At 35.6% G+C, this 18529-nt stretch overlaps 2 protein-coding genes across 2 annotated transcripts; one reads left to right on the plus strand and one right to left on the minus strand.

The window, feature by feature from the left end:
• The first annotated feature begins 3042 nt into the window (after positions 1-3042).
• Positions 3043-7884, plus strand: LOC101894174 (uncharacterized). The gene is made up of 4 exons (XM_005187675.4): positions 3043-3392; positions 3445-3675; positions 3742-3935; positions 7424-7884. The coding sequence occupies exons 1-4, from the start codon at positions 3126-3128 to the stop codon at positions 7773-7775; spliced, it is 1044 nt and encodes a 347-aa protein (XP_005187732.1). The 5' UTR covers positions 3043-3125; the 3' UTR covers positions 7776-7884.
• Positions 7885-7894: 10 nt separating this feature from the next.
• Positions 7895-18060, minus strand: LOC101893492 (HEAT repeat-containing protein 1 homolog). The gene is made up of 4 exons (XM_005187670.4): positions 16625-18060; positions 16280-16554; positions 9401-13159; positions 7895-9114 (listed from the first exon to the last, which is right to left on the minus strand). The coding sequence occupies exons 1-4, from the start codon at positions 17788-17790 to the stop codon at positions 7961-7963; spliced, it is 6354 nt and encodes a 2117-aa protein (XP_005187727.1). The 5' UTR covers positions 17791-18060; the 3' UTR covers positions 7895-7960.
• Positions 18061-18529: the final 469 nt, after the last annotated feature.

Consider the following 18529-nt stretch of genomic DNA (forward strand, 5'->3'; position numbering starts at 1 on the left):
GATTGAAAGTAATGCTGAAGCTACTGCATCTTTGTTTGATTATAGCACTTTCAATACAACATTTTTTAAAATCACAGAGACTGGAAATGGAGTGATCGCCCATTTCCAGCGCGCCAACGAAGGACATTTGCGATAATAGACGTCCAATCGTTGTTATGTCTTCATCATCCTTACACAGCGTGCAGTCTTGGTAACGTTGGCAACGTTGATTTCATATTCAACAGCGATGATGTTCTTTACAAGAAAGAATCCGAAAAATTAGTTTTGATGCTTTAAAATTTGGTTTTGTGGTGGTTCTGGGGTGTACCCTTTCCTTCTTTTGCCAAATCGTCAGCTTTCTCGCTTTTTCAGCAATGTAATGACATGCCACCTAAAAGGTACTTTAGGGCATGGTACAATGAAGAGAAGGTAGGTCAACTTTGAAAAAATTGCAAGTATAGAGGTCTACCTGTTTGGCTTGTAATGTCAGAATTAGTATCAAAACAATAAAAAATCAAACAACTTGTTGCATTTATTTTGAATAAATAATTTCAAACCGCGAAAATTGAATGAAAGGTCAAAATTTATTTTCAAAATTATGTTCTATATATCTCTTATGGTTTATTTCGCAACAAAAACTGTAGATTTTGTCGAGGTATACGTTGCAATAAGCATTTTGAAAACACCCAAATTTGAATATTTCCTGAACAATTTTTTATTATTGAAAAAATACACACACATAAACAAATTAAGTTGACATATTAAGCCAGAAAAATGAAAAAATTGAAATCATATGGTTGTTCTGCCCTACCTTGAATTCATTGTACCATGCTTTAGGGTATATTTACTCCTCAGGCTTACTTAAGATTTGGATCAATGATTGAAGAAGATACAGGGGGCTGAGTCTACTGTGAGTCCACGCATATTCTTTGCTAAGCTGTGAAATGTATAGTAGACAGTAAGTCGTTTATGTATAGATAACTTTTATACATTCGAACAATTTGAAATAAAAAAATTATCTCAATATTTAATCACACCCCAAAAATTGCCAATGTTTGTCCCCAAACCAATTCAATATGCTTTGAAATCATTCACCTTTCTCTGTTGAAGCCCTGTAGTGTATAACATAGTTGAAAATCCGTACAAATAAGATGATGAAATTCCATGCATCGGTTTATCTCCTATATGAAATTGATTCTCGGTTTCACTTATTTCTAAAATCCACGAATTTTAGATCTCCATATTACCTATGCCTACCATATGTTGAATATACACTTTTTCCATCATACTCTATAAAAACGTTACATCTCGATTTTCTATCAACCATGGTACAATGATTTCAAGGTAGGGCAGAACTACCATTTGATTTTAATTTTTTTTATTTTCTGGCTTAATATGTCAACTTCATTTGTTTATGTGTGTGTATTCTTTTCAATAATAACAAGTTAAAAAGCAGTAAGTTCGGCCGAGCCGAACTTTTAATACCCTCCACCATTTCCAACGAATTTGGAAATTTTCAAAAAATAAAATCCTTAAAAAATTCTGTTAAAATTTTAAAAATACCGAATATAGCCGTTATATTGGGGTCTATACGACGTGGACATACATATGCATTGTTTGTCATAAGCCATTACCATATTCAAATTCGAAACTGGACCCGCACCGACAATTTTCTGTCACAGACTGTAGTTCCCATAACGAACTTCAAATACCAAATTTTAAACAATTCCGGTTAATAATGTCGCTAAAATCATCAAAATACCGAACATAGCGGGGTGCCGTTATATGGGGGCTATACGAAGACGTGGACTTGCACAGACAATTTTCAGTCTTAGGGTGTAGTATCCATTTGGAACTTCAAATACCAAATTTGAAACAATTCCGGTGAATAACGTCGCTAAAATCATCAAAATACCGAATATAGGGAGGTACCGTTATATTGGGGCTTTACAAAGACGTGGACCTGCAAAGACAATTTTCTGTCTTAGGGTGTAGTATCCATTTGGAACTTCAAATACCAGATTTGAAACAATTCCCGTGAATAATGTCGCTAAAATCATCAAAATACCGAATATCGGGAGGTACCGTTATATGGGGGCTATACGAAGACATAGACTTGCACAGACAATTTTCTATCTTAGGGTGTAGTATCCATTTGGAACTTCAAATACCAAATTTGAAACAATTCCGGTGAATAACGTCGCTAAAATCATCAAAATACCGAATATCCAAAGGTACCGTTATATGGGAGCTATATGAAAACGTGGACCTACATGGCCCATTTACGAACTTAACCTGCCTACTGGAAAAATAAACATGTGTGCAAAATTTTAGCCATCTATCTCAATTTATTCGAAAGATAGCGTGATTACAACAGACAGACAGACAGACGGACAGACAGACAGACAGACGGACGGACATCGCTAAATCGACTTAGAATTTTACGCTGATCAAGAATATATATACTTTGTTGGGTCTGACATGAGTATTTCGAGGAGTTACAAACGGAATGACAAAGTTAATATACCCTCCATAGTATGGTGGAGGGTATAAAAAAATTGTTGAGAATATATTTAAATTCGGGTGTTTTCAAAATGCTTATTACGACGTATACATCGACAAAATCTACAGTTTTTGTCGCGAAATAAACCATAAGAGATATATTGAACATGATTTTGAAAAGAAATTTTGACTTTTCATTCAGTTTTCGAGGTTTTAAAATATTTATTCAAAATCAATGCAACAAGTTGTTTGCTTTTTTTTGTTTTGATAGTAATTCTGACATTACAAGCCAAACAGGTAGACCTCTATACTTGCAATTTTTTCAAAGTTAGCCTACCTTGTATTCATTGTACCATGCTATCAACAGCATTGTTAAAGTTTGAAATCATGCAACAATTTTTTTATGTGTAAATGAAAGGCGAATTCAAATTACAACAATTTTTTGACATATCAAATTGATACCAGCTGGCCTGAAAGGGTTACCTTGTAATTCTACCATGTATATACCTTGGTTTTATTTTTTTTTTTCGAAACATGGCATGGTACAATTGTAAAATATGTCAAAAATTTCTATTAATGGAAAATATTTTTTTTTAGATTTGTATTCACCCCAAAATATTGTTTTGTGTATATTTCTTTGTAAAATGTCTAAATTAAAATGCAAAAGACCACGTCTGGATATAAAACAATCATCTAAAGATGAAAAACAAGGGAAAAATATATTTGATTTGCCAACAGAAATTTTGGAGAAAATCATTGGATATGTTAATATATGGCACCATAATCGCATTCGCAATACTTCAAAACGGTTTAGAGACATCGATGACCTCTTTGTGAGGCATGAATTCGAAAAATCATTGACCAAAGAGATTGCAATTGATCCCAACAGTTACGCCAGTGCAATATTAAGGGTTTGCATGCAAATTATCCAAAATCGCAATATTTCCAACTTATATATTGTAGAGCATACGGCAGGCCACAGAGGTGTATGTGAATTCCGGATTTGAATCAGTTTTTTGTGGTTGCATATTACCCATGTTGCGAAATTCATATAAAAATCCATTTTGCCCTAAAGTTAATCTTGTAAGTAAATTTTTAATACATTTTTATAACATGGTTGAGGACAAAATTGGCGATCCCATGTCTCAAGTTTCAAGGATTTTGTACACCCTAACACTGATGAGATTTTTTAAGGTATTACATCAAGTGTTTTTCCCAATTAAACATGTGTCTTCAAAACATGCTTTCTCCCCCACAAAGTCTTTTGATAGATGTTTCGTTATATCATCGGTTACTCTACCATTACACTGGCGAGTTGTTATCGAATTGGAAGGGCCCTGGCTTGGCATGTTGTGGAACTCAAAGCAGCGGACACCAGGCGAATTTAGCAGAAACCATTTGTTAGTCATACTCACAGAAATGCTAATAGCTAACATAACCGGAAAAGCATTCAAGTAAGTGACAATCACGATGTTCTAAATGTTTAATGTCTTACCTAAAAGTTTAAAAAAGGATATGAGCCGAGAGATACTTAGTACACTGAAATCATTGATTAGTTCGATCCATGGTACAATAAAGAGGCAAAACAGCTTTCTAAAACTACAGAAACACAGCCCTGAGACTATGCGCACTTCCCGCAGACTAATTTAAAATTATATACAACAAGTTGTTTTCATTTTTTTTTTTTTTTCATATTTTCATCAGTTATAAAATGGTTTAAATCAATGAAATGTCTGAATTTAAGCTTCAAGAAGATGATCCAATCTTTTCAATCTTTCAATTTCATGGCTAAACTGGGTAATAGCTTTAATGCGCGAAAATATTTTTTCATTTTTCACAACAATAAATACACACACACAAATTGGCAGAAATTGGGCACACTTAGAAAAAAATTGTAATCAGCTGGAAGCTCTACCTTACCTTTTTATTGTACCATCGATAAAGCAGAATGAAGTTCAACGTCAAGTTTAGAGGTACTTTTGCAGAGTTTTTCAAATCTTCTGTGATGAGAAAGATGTACCTAACTGATTTTTTAACAGCTAGACCAAAACATCGAGTTTATTACAACCGAGATGAATCTCAATTGTTTACCTATTGAGTTCTTAAAGGAATAATGTGAACTAAATTATTTCTCTTCAAGCTTAACTGGCACTCAAGATTCGTTCTTAGCTATTTAGTTTCCAATGGCAATTTCATTCCACCTATGAATTATGTAATGAATTGCTTCAATTTTTTTTGTAAATAGTACTTTGGACTTTATTATGTTGAATTCTAAACAAAAACTCCCTTTAGAAAAAATTGGGTTTCCTACGAATTTTTGGCCGTGGTAACTAATTACACATCAACCTCCTCCCCCACTTAAATTCGACAAATAACAAGGAGCAACATGCGGATGTAAATAAAACTTTTCATTAGATTATAAAACATTTTTAAACTCTCCATCATACTATGCAGGGTATGTTAACTGTGTCATCCCGTTTGTAATTCAGTGTAAAATTCTAAGTCGATTCGGTACTTAGGGTTCGTAATAGACTCTACATCCAGTAACAGATCATTGCTCATATATATCTTTATCCGATTTAGGTTTATTGTGTACCAAATGGCTAATATCTGCCCAAATGAAATGTATCCCAGAAGCAAGTTCTTCAAATTTTGGTTAAAATCGGTTCAGATATAACTATAGCTCCCATATATATGTTTCATCCGATTTGGTATAAAAGTCGCACACGTGCGTAATATGTACTGGACATCAGATTCAGGTGGATCAGATTTGTATATACAACTTCATACATTTTTACGGTTATTGTTCACCATATATGTAATATAAGCCCAAACTGGATTTCATATTAATTAGAATTTTTGGTGAAACTCGTTCCGATAAAAGTATTGCTCCAATAAATATTATTTAATACAATTCTTATCAAAGTGCAGCAATGTTATTTTGTACTAGAGGTACAAAAGCCTCCTTCAATTTTTTTGAAAATCGATTCGGAGTTGTGTGTAGTTCCAAAATTGTGACTACTCTAAAGGCATGATATGTATTCAAATAAGGTTCATAGTTGGTATGATCTACTTACATAAACTTTTTGTTGCGGGAGCTCTACTAAATACAAATAGTTGTATAGAGTATCATATAATAGGCGCTGCCCAACTTTTGACCCTTCCTTACTGGTTTTTAAATGTTTTTATATTAAGGAATTTTTTGTTTGTTTGCCGTTTTTTCACAATTTTGCAAATTGTATTAGTTATTTGCACATTTTCTAGTAAAACTTTCTAAAAATTCGGCCTTATTTCACAACTTAACGCCAGAGTAACCCTAGAGTTAAATTTCAATATGCTTTCGTCGGGGCGTTAGTTTTTTCTCCTTAGCAATCGTACCATAATTAGAATTTTTTAAGCAACATACGAACTTTTTCTTTGAATGAAAAAAAAAAACATATTTTTGAACACCTTTAAACAAAGCCACGGACAAATGTTAAATATCCAGATTCTTATGATCGTTCAATATTGATGGAGCGATACTAAGTACCATTTAGCATTTTTGGTAACTTTAAAACGAACAAGTAGTATTTTATACCCTCCACCATAGTATGGAGGGTATATTAATTTTGTCATTCCGTTTGTAACTCCTCGAAATACTCATGTAAGACCCAAGCGTAAAATTCTATGTCGATTTAGCGATGTCCGTCTGTCTCTCTGTTGTAATCACGCTATCTTTCGAACAAATCAAGATAGAAGTCTAAAATTTTGTAGACATGTTTATTTTGTCAGTAGGGAGGTTAAGTCCGTAAATGGGTCATGTAGGTCCACGTTTTTATATAGCCCCCCATATAACGGCACCTCCCAATATTCGGTATTAGCGACATTATTCACCGGAATTGTTTCAAATTTGGTATTTGAAGTTCGTAATGGATACTAAATCCTATGACAGAAAATTGTCTGTGCAGGTCAATGTCAATATGGTAATGGCTTATGACAACAATGCATATGTAGGTCCACGTCGTATAGACCCCAATATAACGGCTATATTCCGCATTTTTAAGATTTTACAGAATTTTTACGGGTTTTATATTTCAAAAATTTTTAAATTCGTTCAAATGGTGGAGGGTACTCAAAGTTCAGTCCGGCCGAACTTACAGCTTTTTAACTTGTTTCCTAGTGAAATCGATTGGTAAAAACCTAAAAAATATCGGAAAGTCGATGGAACCGACTTTCTTCTAGAGTGGTAATTAATTATCTATTGCAAGTTTCAAATACCAAATTTGAAAAAGAAAAAAATTGCTCATAAATTTTGTTTAAAATCACCAAAATATAAAATATTATGAGTTATTTCCATATAGGCGATAATAAAAATCATGGATCTATTCCATCATTCTTCTATCAAAGAAGACAGAACCCATTATGGACTCAATTCCGTAGACAAATGTGGTCAAAATCATCAGATTACCGAATATGGAGGGTACCGTAATATGGCGGCTATGCAAAAACGTGGACCAACATGGCCCATATACGAACTTAGCCTGCCTACCCAATATCTCAATTCCTTCAAAAGATGGCGAGGTTACAACAGACAGACAGATGGTAATCTGTAAATCTACATAACATTTTACTCTGATCGAGAATATCTAACATTTGTATGTTACATTGGCATTTCGAGGAGTTAAAAACGGAATAACCAATTATAGACTTAGCCAAATACTGCTCTCTATGTCATCAAATATTAAAAACGAAATATGTATTACCTTTACAAAGAATTTTTGGGTTATTGTAAGTAAAACATGGTACTTGTTTTTAACGAAATGGCAACGTTAATGTAGACTCCAAGGATTTCCTAAAATTTGGAACATCTTCTTTATAGTAACACTGACATTTTTATATTTAGGGCGCATATAATGCTCTTGTCGCTCTTATACCTAATCTCAATTAATGCTACTATTTTTAGACGTGTCTGCGAATGTCCCAGTGAGCTATATGTGTTCGGCAATGATACGAGCATTGGCAAACGCATTCCTCGAACATCGTTCACATTTACAGTACATGGGTCAAAGAAAATATGCACATTGTTTCAATCTTGTCTTGAGCTCGATGGACAACAATTTATGTGGCCAACAAAATGGCCTAAAGATCAGTTTACTGTTAATTTGGATATTACCTGTAAGGAGGCAACCAAATGGGGCTGTTCAAAATTGCTGCATTTAGAATTTAGTCCATTTGCCAGGCTATCGCAGAGCGAAGAAGATATGCAATGTGAAACGTACGATACACATTCAATACTTTATGAAAATTGTCCATAATTTTTTAAATAAACTAAAATTGTTGTAATATACTAGAACAAAAGAATGCAAGGTCGAACATAACTATATATTAACTCTAATTTTGAAATAAATTTGTATTATTGTAAAACACCAGTATGTATATTTTGTAGGGTAGTTTATTAAAAAAAAAATAAAAATTTAAAAATCATATTTTAAAAAGTTTATTACAAATATTTTTGTAATGATTCGCCTAAAATAACTTCCAATTCCTGTACCGATTTTCTAGTATTCTTCTCCACTCTAGGATTTTCGTCTTCAAACAATTCAGAAATAAATGGTACAGTTTCGGGTAATAATGGAGTGAAATCATCACCCAGTTTTCGTGCAATCTCTACACAACAATTAAAGGCAAATATACGAACTTCGGGTACAGTGGTGCGCGTCTTAAGCAAAACTTGATAATTCAGTTGTTTCCACATCACATCACTGGACACATCAACGGCAAGCTGAGATATACATTGTCCCAGCACTGTTTGTAAACTTTCATTCTCCAAAACTAAACGATTCTCCAATTGATCAACAATTGCGGGCATAAGATATTCAAAACGTTGGACATTTACAAATTCCTTGCTATCGTATAGGAAAATATTGTACAAGGTTCCCAATATAGCCAATAACAGTTGAGTTGTAATCACTTCATCCTTGCTTTGTATTTCCGTCTTAAGAGTATTGCATTCGTCCAGAAGGCGGGCAGCATCTTCAATGAATTCACTGGCGAAGAGAACGAATAATGACTTCAATGATTCGCCTATTTTTTGTGTCAACAAGAAATAAGTTAACAAAGTTTCTTTTTGGGGTTTATCGTGCTGGAAAGCCCAATTGTAGAGTTTGTGATACAAGGGTCTAAATGAACTTTCCGAAAGTTTCAATACCCAGCCGACAAGGGCTTCAACAATTGTAGTTTCAGTTTTGGTTATTACTTCGCACTCTAAATTGGAACCTTTTAATAACAACCGGAATTCTAAAGCTTGCATGAACATTGTGCTCAATTCTGAATGAACGGCTACCAAATCCTTATTTTCTGCCCGTGCAATTGCCGTATGTAGTAGTTTCATAAGTACGCTTATATCTGCGAAATTCTTGGTTGTCATTAACTTGGCATATGCCTTATCACAAGAAGGCACAAGAATGCGCAATGGGACCTCTGCCGATATTTTCGACCAAATTGTTGTGATTTTTTGTAAAGTTGTGGCAGATCTCTGATCTTTTTCATTATTCTGGGCTTTAATGCGGGTGCCAATAGAACTGAGTGCTGTAATAATGTCCACAATATAGGGTCCCAAAAACAATGGCAGTGTCTCAAATAGCTTTTGCATTCCTGTGAAAGATAAAAACAAATATCAGGCAATTAATAATAATTCCATCAATAACAAATCAGACTGATGTTTTTAAAATCGAAATATTAAATTAATATTAATATTACTTCAAAACAACATTACATTCCATTTTAAATCATTAAGGGAAAAACAAGAAACTACCAGCGCCACATTTTAATTAGATTCTTTCTTTAGCCTAAAAATTACTTAATCTACTTTCAACAGGGCTTTTTTAACAAAATTTAATTCAATTAAAAATTAAAACTAAAAATTATATTTCCAACTTACCCGTTACAATGGCCACACAAATGTTATCTGGTGGCTGTTGTCGAACCAATTCAGCTTGATCTTGCAATATATCGATGAGTTGAGGCATAAATTTGGGTAAATGAGCAATGGAGTGCGCTTTCAAATTTGATGATATTTCAATCATTGTCAAAACAACTGTGGCCAAAACAATTTTCGAAATTGATGTACGCTGACGAGCGATTTTAGTGAGGGTTGTCAAAATCTCCTTAAATTCAGGAATATGCTTGAATGCGAACGACTTTGATAACAGTTTAATGGCTATCAAAGCTGTCTGTTGCAAAAAGACCAATTCATTCTGATGCGATGCATCAATGCTTTCGTCACGTTCCAAAATTCCGTTTGTAATTTCGGTCAAAGGCTGAAGCAGGTCATTGAAAAGTTTGGAGTCCACTGCATCAAAGAAACCATCTCGTTGCTGAAGTTTACTAATCAAAAGCTCGATGACCTTTTTGCGTATGGAGAGCAATTGATGATGCATAAGGCCATTGACAACCACTAAAAACATTTCAGCCGATAAGAGAGAAATTGAGTTGTCCAAAACGTCATGCAAATGATGTAATATAACTTTCCAGAATTTTTGAAGTGATGCCTCTTCGGCCTTTTCAATGGCCGAAGTGACCTGCGGCACATAGGAAAGTATCCTTATAATAAATTTCTGATAGTATGATTTCATCTCCAATACTTCATCATCTGTTAGCAAAGCGATTTTCTTTAAGAAGTCGTTAGACGAGGTTACAGCGGAAAGGAATTGCATTATGACATACTTGTAATGTCTTAGCTGTTTGGCCGAGCGAGCATTGACGTCGAATAGACTGGCTTCGTGATTATCGGCATTAGTCACGGACTTTTTTTCAGGTTTATCTTGCTTTTGCATGGGTAACTCCTGCGTATATTTCATAAGTTGAACGCATGTTTCCAAAATCTCGTCGGGAGCAAAAGTGTTGGTTAGTTCTAGGACAATCTCAATTCTCTTAGACATTTGATCGGCCGATGCTACCGAAGTTTTCGCCGATTTCTTCTGTAACAGTCTTTGTTTTTCATCATCAATTACATGAGCCTCAAAAACCACGCACAAAAACATCCAAAGATGTTGTATGGAACCTAATGTATTAATGAGTTTGGTGTACAAAGGCAGACGTCTGTGTTCTGGAACATCTAGCATGATGTCGGAGAAAACTTTGAGTACTGGTACAACTGCATTTTTATCCTTTACCAAAATCGGCACAATAGATATAATTATGTCATTGATGATATGAAAACTGAAAGCATCATCATGGCGAACCACAGAAGAACCCATAAATGTAAAAATGTCCACGATATTATGTAATACTTGTTGGGGAAACAGGCCAGCACAGTGAGAAAGCAATAGCAAGGCATTGTGATGAGTTTGCGGATTTTGTGACGCGCGAAGACACTGTACAATTTGATCCACTCGGAAGGTTGCCTTGGGCAATGCTGTTTGCAAATTAACTTTATTTTCGGTCGCTTTTTGACAGCAATTTAGCAAAGCAGATAAAACTAACTGTTTGGTATATTCCACTGTTGTTTGCTCCTCAACGGCCAGGCAACAGTTAAGCAATTCAAAAAGGACAGGTATCAACACCGTGGCATTCTCTAGTTTCTTTTTATTCTCCAAAATTTCCATTAAAACCACACCTTGCTGCCAGTCAAGGCCATTGACTTGTACAACGGGCGACTGCATACTTTCTCTTTTATTAGCGCCGCGGCGAGGAGTTGAAGATTTACTACTCTCCAAACAAGCCTTGTACATGTTGTGTATGATTTCCTGCAATGGTTCACAATTCAAGGAGCACTTCTTCAATAGTTTATTTGCTGCCAAGAAGGTACTGTCATTCTCAGCACCAGCCAAATTTTGGATGAGCAATAACAAAAATTGGTCTCTGTATTTTGAAGGCATTTTCTCGAAGGTGACTTCATTCAGGGATTCCAAAAAGACACATGTAACTGATTTCATGCCATCCTCGCTGCTGACGAATACCATGCTGCTGTTTAACACTTTTTCAATTAACGCCCACGCTTTAGGATTACCATTTAAAATTTCTGTAATATGTTTAGTATTAAAGCGTTCAACCACTGACCGGAATATAGTAGCGTGTGGTTCCTTTAAATGTTGCACGGATTGATCCAAAGTAAAGAGTTGCAGGGCCCTCGAGGCCAAAGGAATGACGCTATTAACAATGTCCTTATCATCACTTATGTGGACTATGATACGGAGAAGTTTTTCCACAAACACTGCTTGCTCCAAAGACTCATTTTGGGCAAATATGGCTAAAATTCCTCTCAAAATTTTGGAGCTCATTGCTAAGTTATGCTTCTTTTCACAACCTTTCAAAAGGCCATAAAAAACTAAGGGATATTGCTCAGCATCCATGGATATCTCTTCCGACCGCTCAAGTGCTGATTTCACAAATACTTGTAAGTCCCCATTTAGCGTAGAGCCGCCTTCATTCAATAGAATTCTTAATGTTGCCAAAGCCTCTAAACGTACGACCTGTGACGGGCTTAATAAGGCTATGGTTATTTTTAATGCATGGAGGACTTCCAAATTCAGCTTATTGTTGTTTTTTAGTAAAGTTTGAGTAAGCTTAAAAGCTCTTACACGCAACACAGGGTAGTCCACTATAGCTGCATGTTCTTCATAAACATAGAAATCAAGCAAGAAACATAACTTTTGCATTGAATTTTTGAATACCGAATCAAACAATTCCTTCAATATTTTCGACCACTCCTTTTGTTCAGAATCCAAACTGAATGATTTGTTGGCCAAAAATTCGAATACAGTAAGTAAATATTCCAAATCTGCATTCTTTAACGTTTCCCAGGAACAATCAGATATCTTGTCCAAATTAGTATGTTTTGTTAGGGCCAATAAGAAATCACAAAACAATTGCATTGGGATAAAATTCAATAGATTCGTCGATTTATCACTTTGCGAGTAGTCCAAATGTTTTATTGGAAATTTACTGACGTATTTTCTAATTTGTTTAAATATTTGCAAACTTTTCTCGGCTGTAAAAGTTTCTTTCAAGCATACCGTTACCAGCATTAGGAAATGGTACACTTGTATGGCGTGTTTAAGATAATTTTCACCTTGCAATTCCACGCTTTCGAATAGGGCAATTAACGAAGGCTTTTTTTCATGGCTCTCACTTACGACATCCAAAAATTGTCGTTTAAATTCGGCAACATTAAATTTATGGCCCTTTGGTATACCCAATTTTTTCAAAAATGGTACATATGTAGTCAGAGGACTATTGATAATTTCCTTCACAGTCTCTACTGAGGTAGCCTCACTATCGACGGGGAATAATAATGGCATAATTGCTAGAAATATTAAGTTGGTGTCGTATTGCTTGATAACCACGTCCTTTGTTAAGTGCTTAACAACCACCAACGTCAACTGTGACCACTGTTTTGGTTCTATTTGTATTTTATACAAAATTGCTATTAATGCCTCAACAAATTTTTCCGCTCCCAGAATTTCCAATATCTCTTCCGTTGTAAGTTTTAATAATTCAGCAACAATTTCAGCATTGTCATCACCAATGCGATCACCGAGGCATTCTTTGAGTAGTTGGTAATTTTGTGGACGCTTTTGATAGACTTTAAGATTTGTCACCAAATTTTGAATGGCCAAGAGACGGATTTCACCATTATGGTGATAAAGACTTTCATAGATGTCGAAAGCCGCATTGCCAAAAGACTGAAGGCGATAACCTGCAAACGAGAAACAAAAGAATTTGTTTTCATTAATTTTTCAATAAAATGTTGTAAAAATACAAGAGATGTCTCAAATTATGTCATCATGGTTCGTAATTATTGACATACGCAAATTGGGCCAGTGATTAAAAACACAAATACTGTAAGCAAATCAGGTGAGTATGATCGCTAACTTTGTTAGTAAGCGGGGTACGAAATATTTGTATATATGTGGTTTAAGTTTTTAACAGGCATAAAAATCAAAGTTGATATTGCTATAACCAACTATCCATTTTTTCTGGCATAAGTTGAGTTTAGGGGCTATGCTTGGATTGACCTGAAATTTTTACCGCAGGTAGGTATTTGTAACCTGATTACGGCAATATAATTTTTTTGTGGGGGAAATACCCGGTTACCCGGTTATTCGACCCAAAAGTTCGGATACAACATCCGGTTTATATTCGGTTCTACGTAACCGATATCAATAATATGGGTATCATTTGAAAGCTTATGAAAATATCTATCCAACAAGTGGTCATATGACGGGGCAATTGGAACCTGTTTCGGAGAAATTTAGGAAAATGTGCATTTTTGTATGAGTAATTTTTGAAAAACCCATAAAAACTCGAAAATGGACCCATTATAGGGCCTTAAAATCTATACACAATATTATAGCTAACACTATTGCCTTTCCAAAATGGTGTCATATGTGTTGATATCTTTTGTAGTTCCGAAGATATTGACTTTTAAAGTCGTTACTTATGAAAGCAGTTTGAGTGAACCCAAGTTTTGTGTCGGGTTTAACGTTCTTGTTAATCTGCTTTGTTTTTAATTTGGTGTTGTTAGAATATTATGGATCGCGTAGTCGGTGTTGGACATATCCCAGAGGAGAAAATCTTAAGCCCCGGCCGAAGGCCGGCTACTTACAAAAATTACAATTTTTAGAAAAACTATGGATCGCGTAGCCGGTGTTGGACATACCCCAGAGGAGAAAATCTTAAGCCCCGGCCGAAGGCCGGCTACTTTCGAAAACTACAGTTTTTAGGAAACTATTGATCGCGTAGCCGGTGTTGGACATACCCCAGAGGAGAAAATCTTAAGCCCCGGCCGAAGGCCGGCTACTTACAAAAATTACAATTTTTAGAAAAACTATGGATCGCGTAGCTGGTGTTGGACATACCCTAGAGGAGAAAATCTTAAGCCCCGGCCGAAGGCCGGCTACTTACAAAAATTACAATTTTTAGAAAAACTATGGATCGCGTAGCCGGTGTTGGACATACCCTAGAGGAGAAAATCTTAAGCCCCGGCCGAAGGCCGGCTACTTACAAAATGTACAATTTTTAGAAAAACTATGGATCGCGTAGCCGGTGTTGGACATACCCCAGAGGAGAAAATCTTAAGCCCCGGCCGAAGGCCGGTTGCTTAAAAAAGCTATAAAGGTCAAAGTCAAATGCATCTAGACTGGAGAAAAATATAATTTAATGAATTCTATCTCTTATATCCACGGAACCACAAAATATATCAACACATATGACACCATTTTGGAAAGGCAATAGTGTTAGCTATAATATAGTGTATAGATTTTAAGACCCTATAATGGGTCCGTTTTCGAGTTTTTATAGGTTTTTCAAAAAGTACTCATACAAAAATGCAAATTTTCCTAAATTTCTCCGAAACCGGTTCCAGCAACCCCGTCATATGACCACTTGTTGGATAGGTATTTTCATAAGCTTTCAAATGATACCCATTTTATTGATATCGGTTACGTAGAACCGGATACAAACCGGATGTTATATTCGAACTTTTGGGTCGAATAACCGGGTAACCGGGTATTTCCCCCACAAAAAAATTACATTGCCGTAATCAGGTTACAAATACCTACCTGCGGTAAAAATTTCAAAATGATCCGAGCATAGCCCCTAAACTCAACTTGCTCCTTTTTTCTATTTAAATAGAGCTCAATATTTAATATATTAAAATAGTACTCTTAGGTTTTTTGGAATTGTATTCCAAATTTTTAGAATAGCAAATGAACTACCTGTAATCTGGAATTTCGGGGTTTAACGGGTATAAAATATTTATATAGTTATCTTAAATTGAGTTTAACTCCAGCTGGCGAAAAATTCTGAAAATTTTCCCAAAGGCAGGTCTTGTTATCCTAATCACAGCGACAATTTTTTGGGGGGGAAAGTCATACTTACCCAGACATAGGGTTCCAATGTTCAAAAAATACCCTTTTTTACTTTGTTATTTCTAAACCGATAATCACAATAAAAACATCCAAATGTCAGTACAGGTAGGGACTTGTATGCTGATTACATCAAGAAAACATTTTCGGGAGGTCCGCCCATACTTCACGAAATATAGGGTTCCACATTTTAAAAACTATCTTCCTTATATTTTTGGGTTATTTAAACAATATTAAATGTAGGTAAACCTCAAGCCCCGGCCGAAGTCCGTATACTTTAGAAACTTTTGGTCCGCGAAGCCGCTGTTGGACATAACCTAGATGAGGGAATTTCAAGCCCCGGCCTAAAGCCGTGTTCTTTAAAAACTTTTGGTTCACGAATCCGGTATTGGACATACCCAGAGGAGAAAATCTCAGGCCACAGCCGGCTATTTTAACTTTTGGTCCGCGAAGCCGGTGTTGGACATAACCTAGAGGAGAAAATCCCAAGCCCCGGTCGAAGCCACCTACCTGTAGTTATATTTTGAAGCAAAGTAAACAAGGGATATTTTGGAACATTGGAAACCTATATCTTGGGAGGTATTGATTTCCCCCAAAAAAAATTTCGCTGTGATTAGAATAACAAGACCAGCTGAATTTTTCGAATTTTTAGCCAGCTGGAGCTAAACTCATTTTTTCCAAATTTTTTTAGAGAAGGACACACATTTGAGCCTGCCCATGTCCAGTGTATAATCGTCACCAAAAATATTGGTATGAATATAAATATTCGTCTTTGATGGCGCTTGCGAAATTTACTAATACGGCCTTGAAACAAACCAAATTTTGGTGACATGTGCAGTATTTTTGAATGCAACACAGCAATTTAAGTTGAACCCTAAATTACGATTATTTCTTGAATTAAAATCAATACACCTCCTAAAACATGCTTTTACTACAAATAAAAATCTTACCCAAAGCCATTTTAATGGCTATGCTGCGGCCATTGGCATTTTCTTTTTCTTTGCTCGATAAAGATTCCTTAATGGTCATATCGAATACCGTAGGATATTGTCTTTCCAATTTATGTAAATAGCTGGAATACCAAGAATGAAAATTGGTACTGGTCATTGTGACATCGTCATCTTCAGAGTCCAGTTCAATGATATCTCCATCCAACAATGGACTACTTCTTTGAGGTGAAGGACCGTTTGATGATGTCGAAGGAACATAGCAATCCAAGAAGGTGCTGTTGTAATAAAATCATATTTGTAAGTAACACATTTGCAGAATATTATAGTTAATAGTAAGAACATTACCTTATGACCTGTTGAGCAGTGGTTGTTGGAAATACAACCTCCTGAATTAGGTTTTCCAAAAATATCTTGTACTCTTCCCATTGTGAGCTTTGAGTATGTATGTAATGAACAGAATCCATTATTATGGGTTGACAAATTGATTGTATATCAACATTTTCCCTAGACAAGTCCGATAGAATTGTTAAGAACCATTTCTGTCGCACCAAATGACGCAACGTATCTTCACTGAATTTTGGTTGTGATGCCTGCTGGCTATCGAAAATCCATATAAGCAGGAGCACGGCTGTTCGTCTGAGGCGTTCAAATTGGACATTTGACACTTTGCTTATGAGAGCGTTACACAATTTGGCAGTAACCAAGGTGCGAGCCACTAGTCGAGCAGTGATAATATATGCTGCTGAAGCAAAATCAATGGTGTTCGTAGTTAGACCTTTCATCAGTGATGGCAATATCGTGGTGATATGCCATTCCTGTATAACACTGGCTGTTTCCAACGCGCCCACTACAACTGAACCATAAAAGTTCATCAGTGTTTGAAGCAAATGGGCCTGAGGACCCAGTTCCTTTATCGCTTCTGTTGTAATTTTGCAAACAAAATTTAGAAAACCTTTGTCCGTGGCTGCTCTGTTAAGGATGGCAGACTTGGCCAAAGGTTTGCCTGGTTTCTGAAGGGGCTTTAGCCAATTCCAATCCTTAACTGATTCTTTTAGACTGAATGTTTGTATAACCTTTACAAAAGCATTTGTCTCGTGGTACGGCAGCACCAAGGCCATTAGCTCATTACGATTATATTCGTGGACCTGAAAGCGTCTCACCAGCCATTCCAAACACAGTAGAGATGGTCTTAGCAGAAAATAAGGACTTAAATGTTGTAAAAACTTTTTAATATTCCGATTCAACAGGTCATTGACTTCTTTCACTTCCACAGCTCTTTCCATATGCAATGTGTTCTCATCGAAAAGCGTTTGCTCAAATTGTTGGAATGCTGGATTAAGAACAATTAGCTCCTGCAGCCCGTGAATACCCAAGTCATAGATGGTTCGTCTATCTTTACTGGCAGCCTCCTTGGGGTCAAAAAGAATGGAAGCTCGCCTTTTGGGATCAGCAATGACCCCCGACTGCGGAGCCTTTAGACGTTGCAGTTGTTCAAACAATGAGGTGGACATTTTGCTTGTATTTCTTGTTGAGTTGTATTTGTGTTCCAATTTTTCAATATTTCTTTATTTTGCAATCACTACATCACTCCACAGCACGCGGTGTCCAAGCACAAATGAATTAGCACAATAAAATTACAATATGGCAACACTGAAAAGAAAGACAGCACAGAGAGAAAATCGAAATAAAGATGGAATCAAAAGGGAAAGGCGGACAACACAAAAGGAATCAAAACAAAACGGCCGACAACACAGCAACAGATGTTTAAGATATGGGTTATCATTTCTGTTGTGACATATTGCTGTATAATACACGCTAAACAGCTGATATTTAATATTAGTGTTGAGAGGCAATAAGGCATTTAAGTAACCGGTTTGCATTGTTTTTTTCCAAAGGAAAGAGATGATATACACTATACACAATAGCAAAATACGACATATTGAATTAAATTAATCTAATATCTGTAAAAGCAGTTCATTCCGTGAAATGATACCACAGCAATAGTACGATATTCGTTTATTAGCATCCATCAATTCTTTAAAGGTTTCGATTTGTCGTACAACTTATTTAATGTAGTAAACAAAACGATAGTCTCAAATCTGTTACAGAATGTTCACATTATACTTTATTATATAAAGTACCTTTCATGGTAGAGGAATACAGGTAGATGCATCAAAGCTTAGGAACATTAATATGTCAAAAAAATTCAAATGTCTTTTCAAATATAATTTGATTTTTATATGTTTTCTT

The sequence above is a fragment of the Musca domestica genome, unplaced genomic scaffold (assembly GCF_030504385.1).
Source record: "Musca domestica strain aabys unplaced genomic scaffold, Musca_domestica.polishedcontigs.V.1.1 5, whole genome shotgun sequence".
NCBI classification, from domain to species: domain Eukaryota; kingdom Metazoa; phylum Arthropoda; class Insecta; order Diptera; family Muscidae; genus Musca; species Musca domestica.

Excerpts from the sequence above, each read along its gene's own strand:
- LOC101894174 (XM_005187675.4), top strand. The coding sequence starts at position 3,126 with ATGTCTAAATTAAAATGCAAAAGACCACGTCTGGATATAAAACAATCA. Across the intron at positions 3,676-3,741 it reads CACTGATGAGATTTTTTAAG|TCTTTTGATAGATGTTTCGT; the intron begins GTATTACATCAA and ends TCCCCCACAAAG. Across the intron at positions 3,936-7,423 it reads ATAACCGGAAAAGCATTCAA|ACGTGTCTGCGAATGTCCCA; the intron begins GTAAGTGACAAT and ends TACTATTTTTAG.
- LOC101893492 (XM_005187670.4), bottom strand. The coding sequence starts at position 17,790 with ATGTCCACCTCATTGTTTGAACAACTGCAACGTCTAAAGGCTCCGCAG. Across the intron at positions 16,555-16,624 it reads ACTGCTCAACAGGTCATAAG|CACCTTCTTGGATTGCTATG; the intron begins GTAATGTTCTTA and ends TTATTACAACAG. Across the intron at positions 13,160-16,279 it reads AGCCATTAAAATGGCTTTGG|GTTATCGCCTTCAGTCTTTT; the intron begins GTAAGATTTTTA and ends TCTCGTTTGCAG.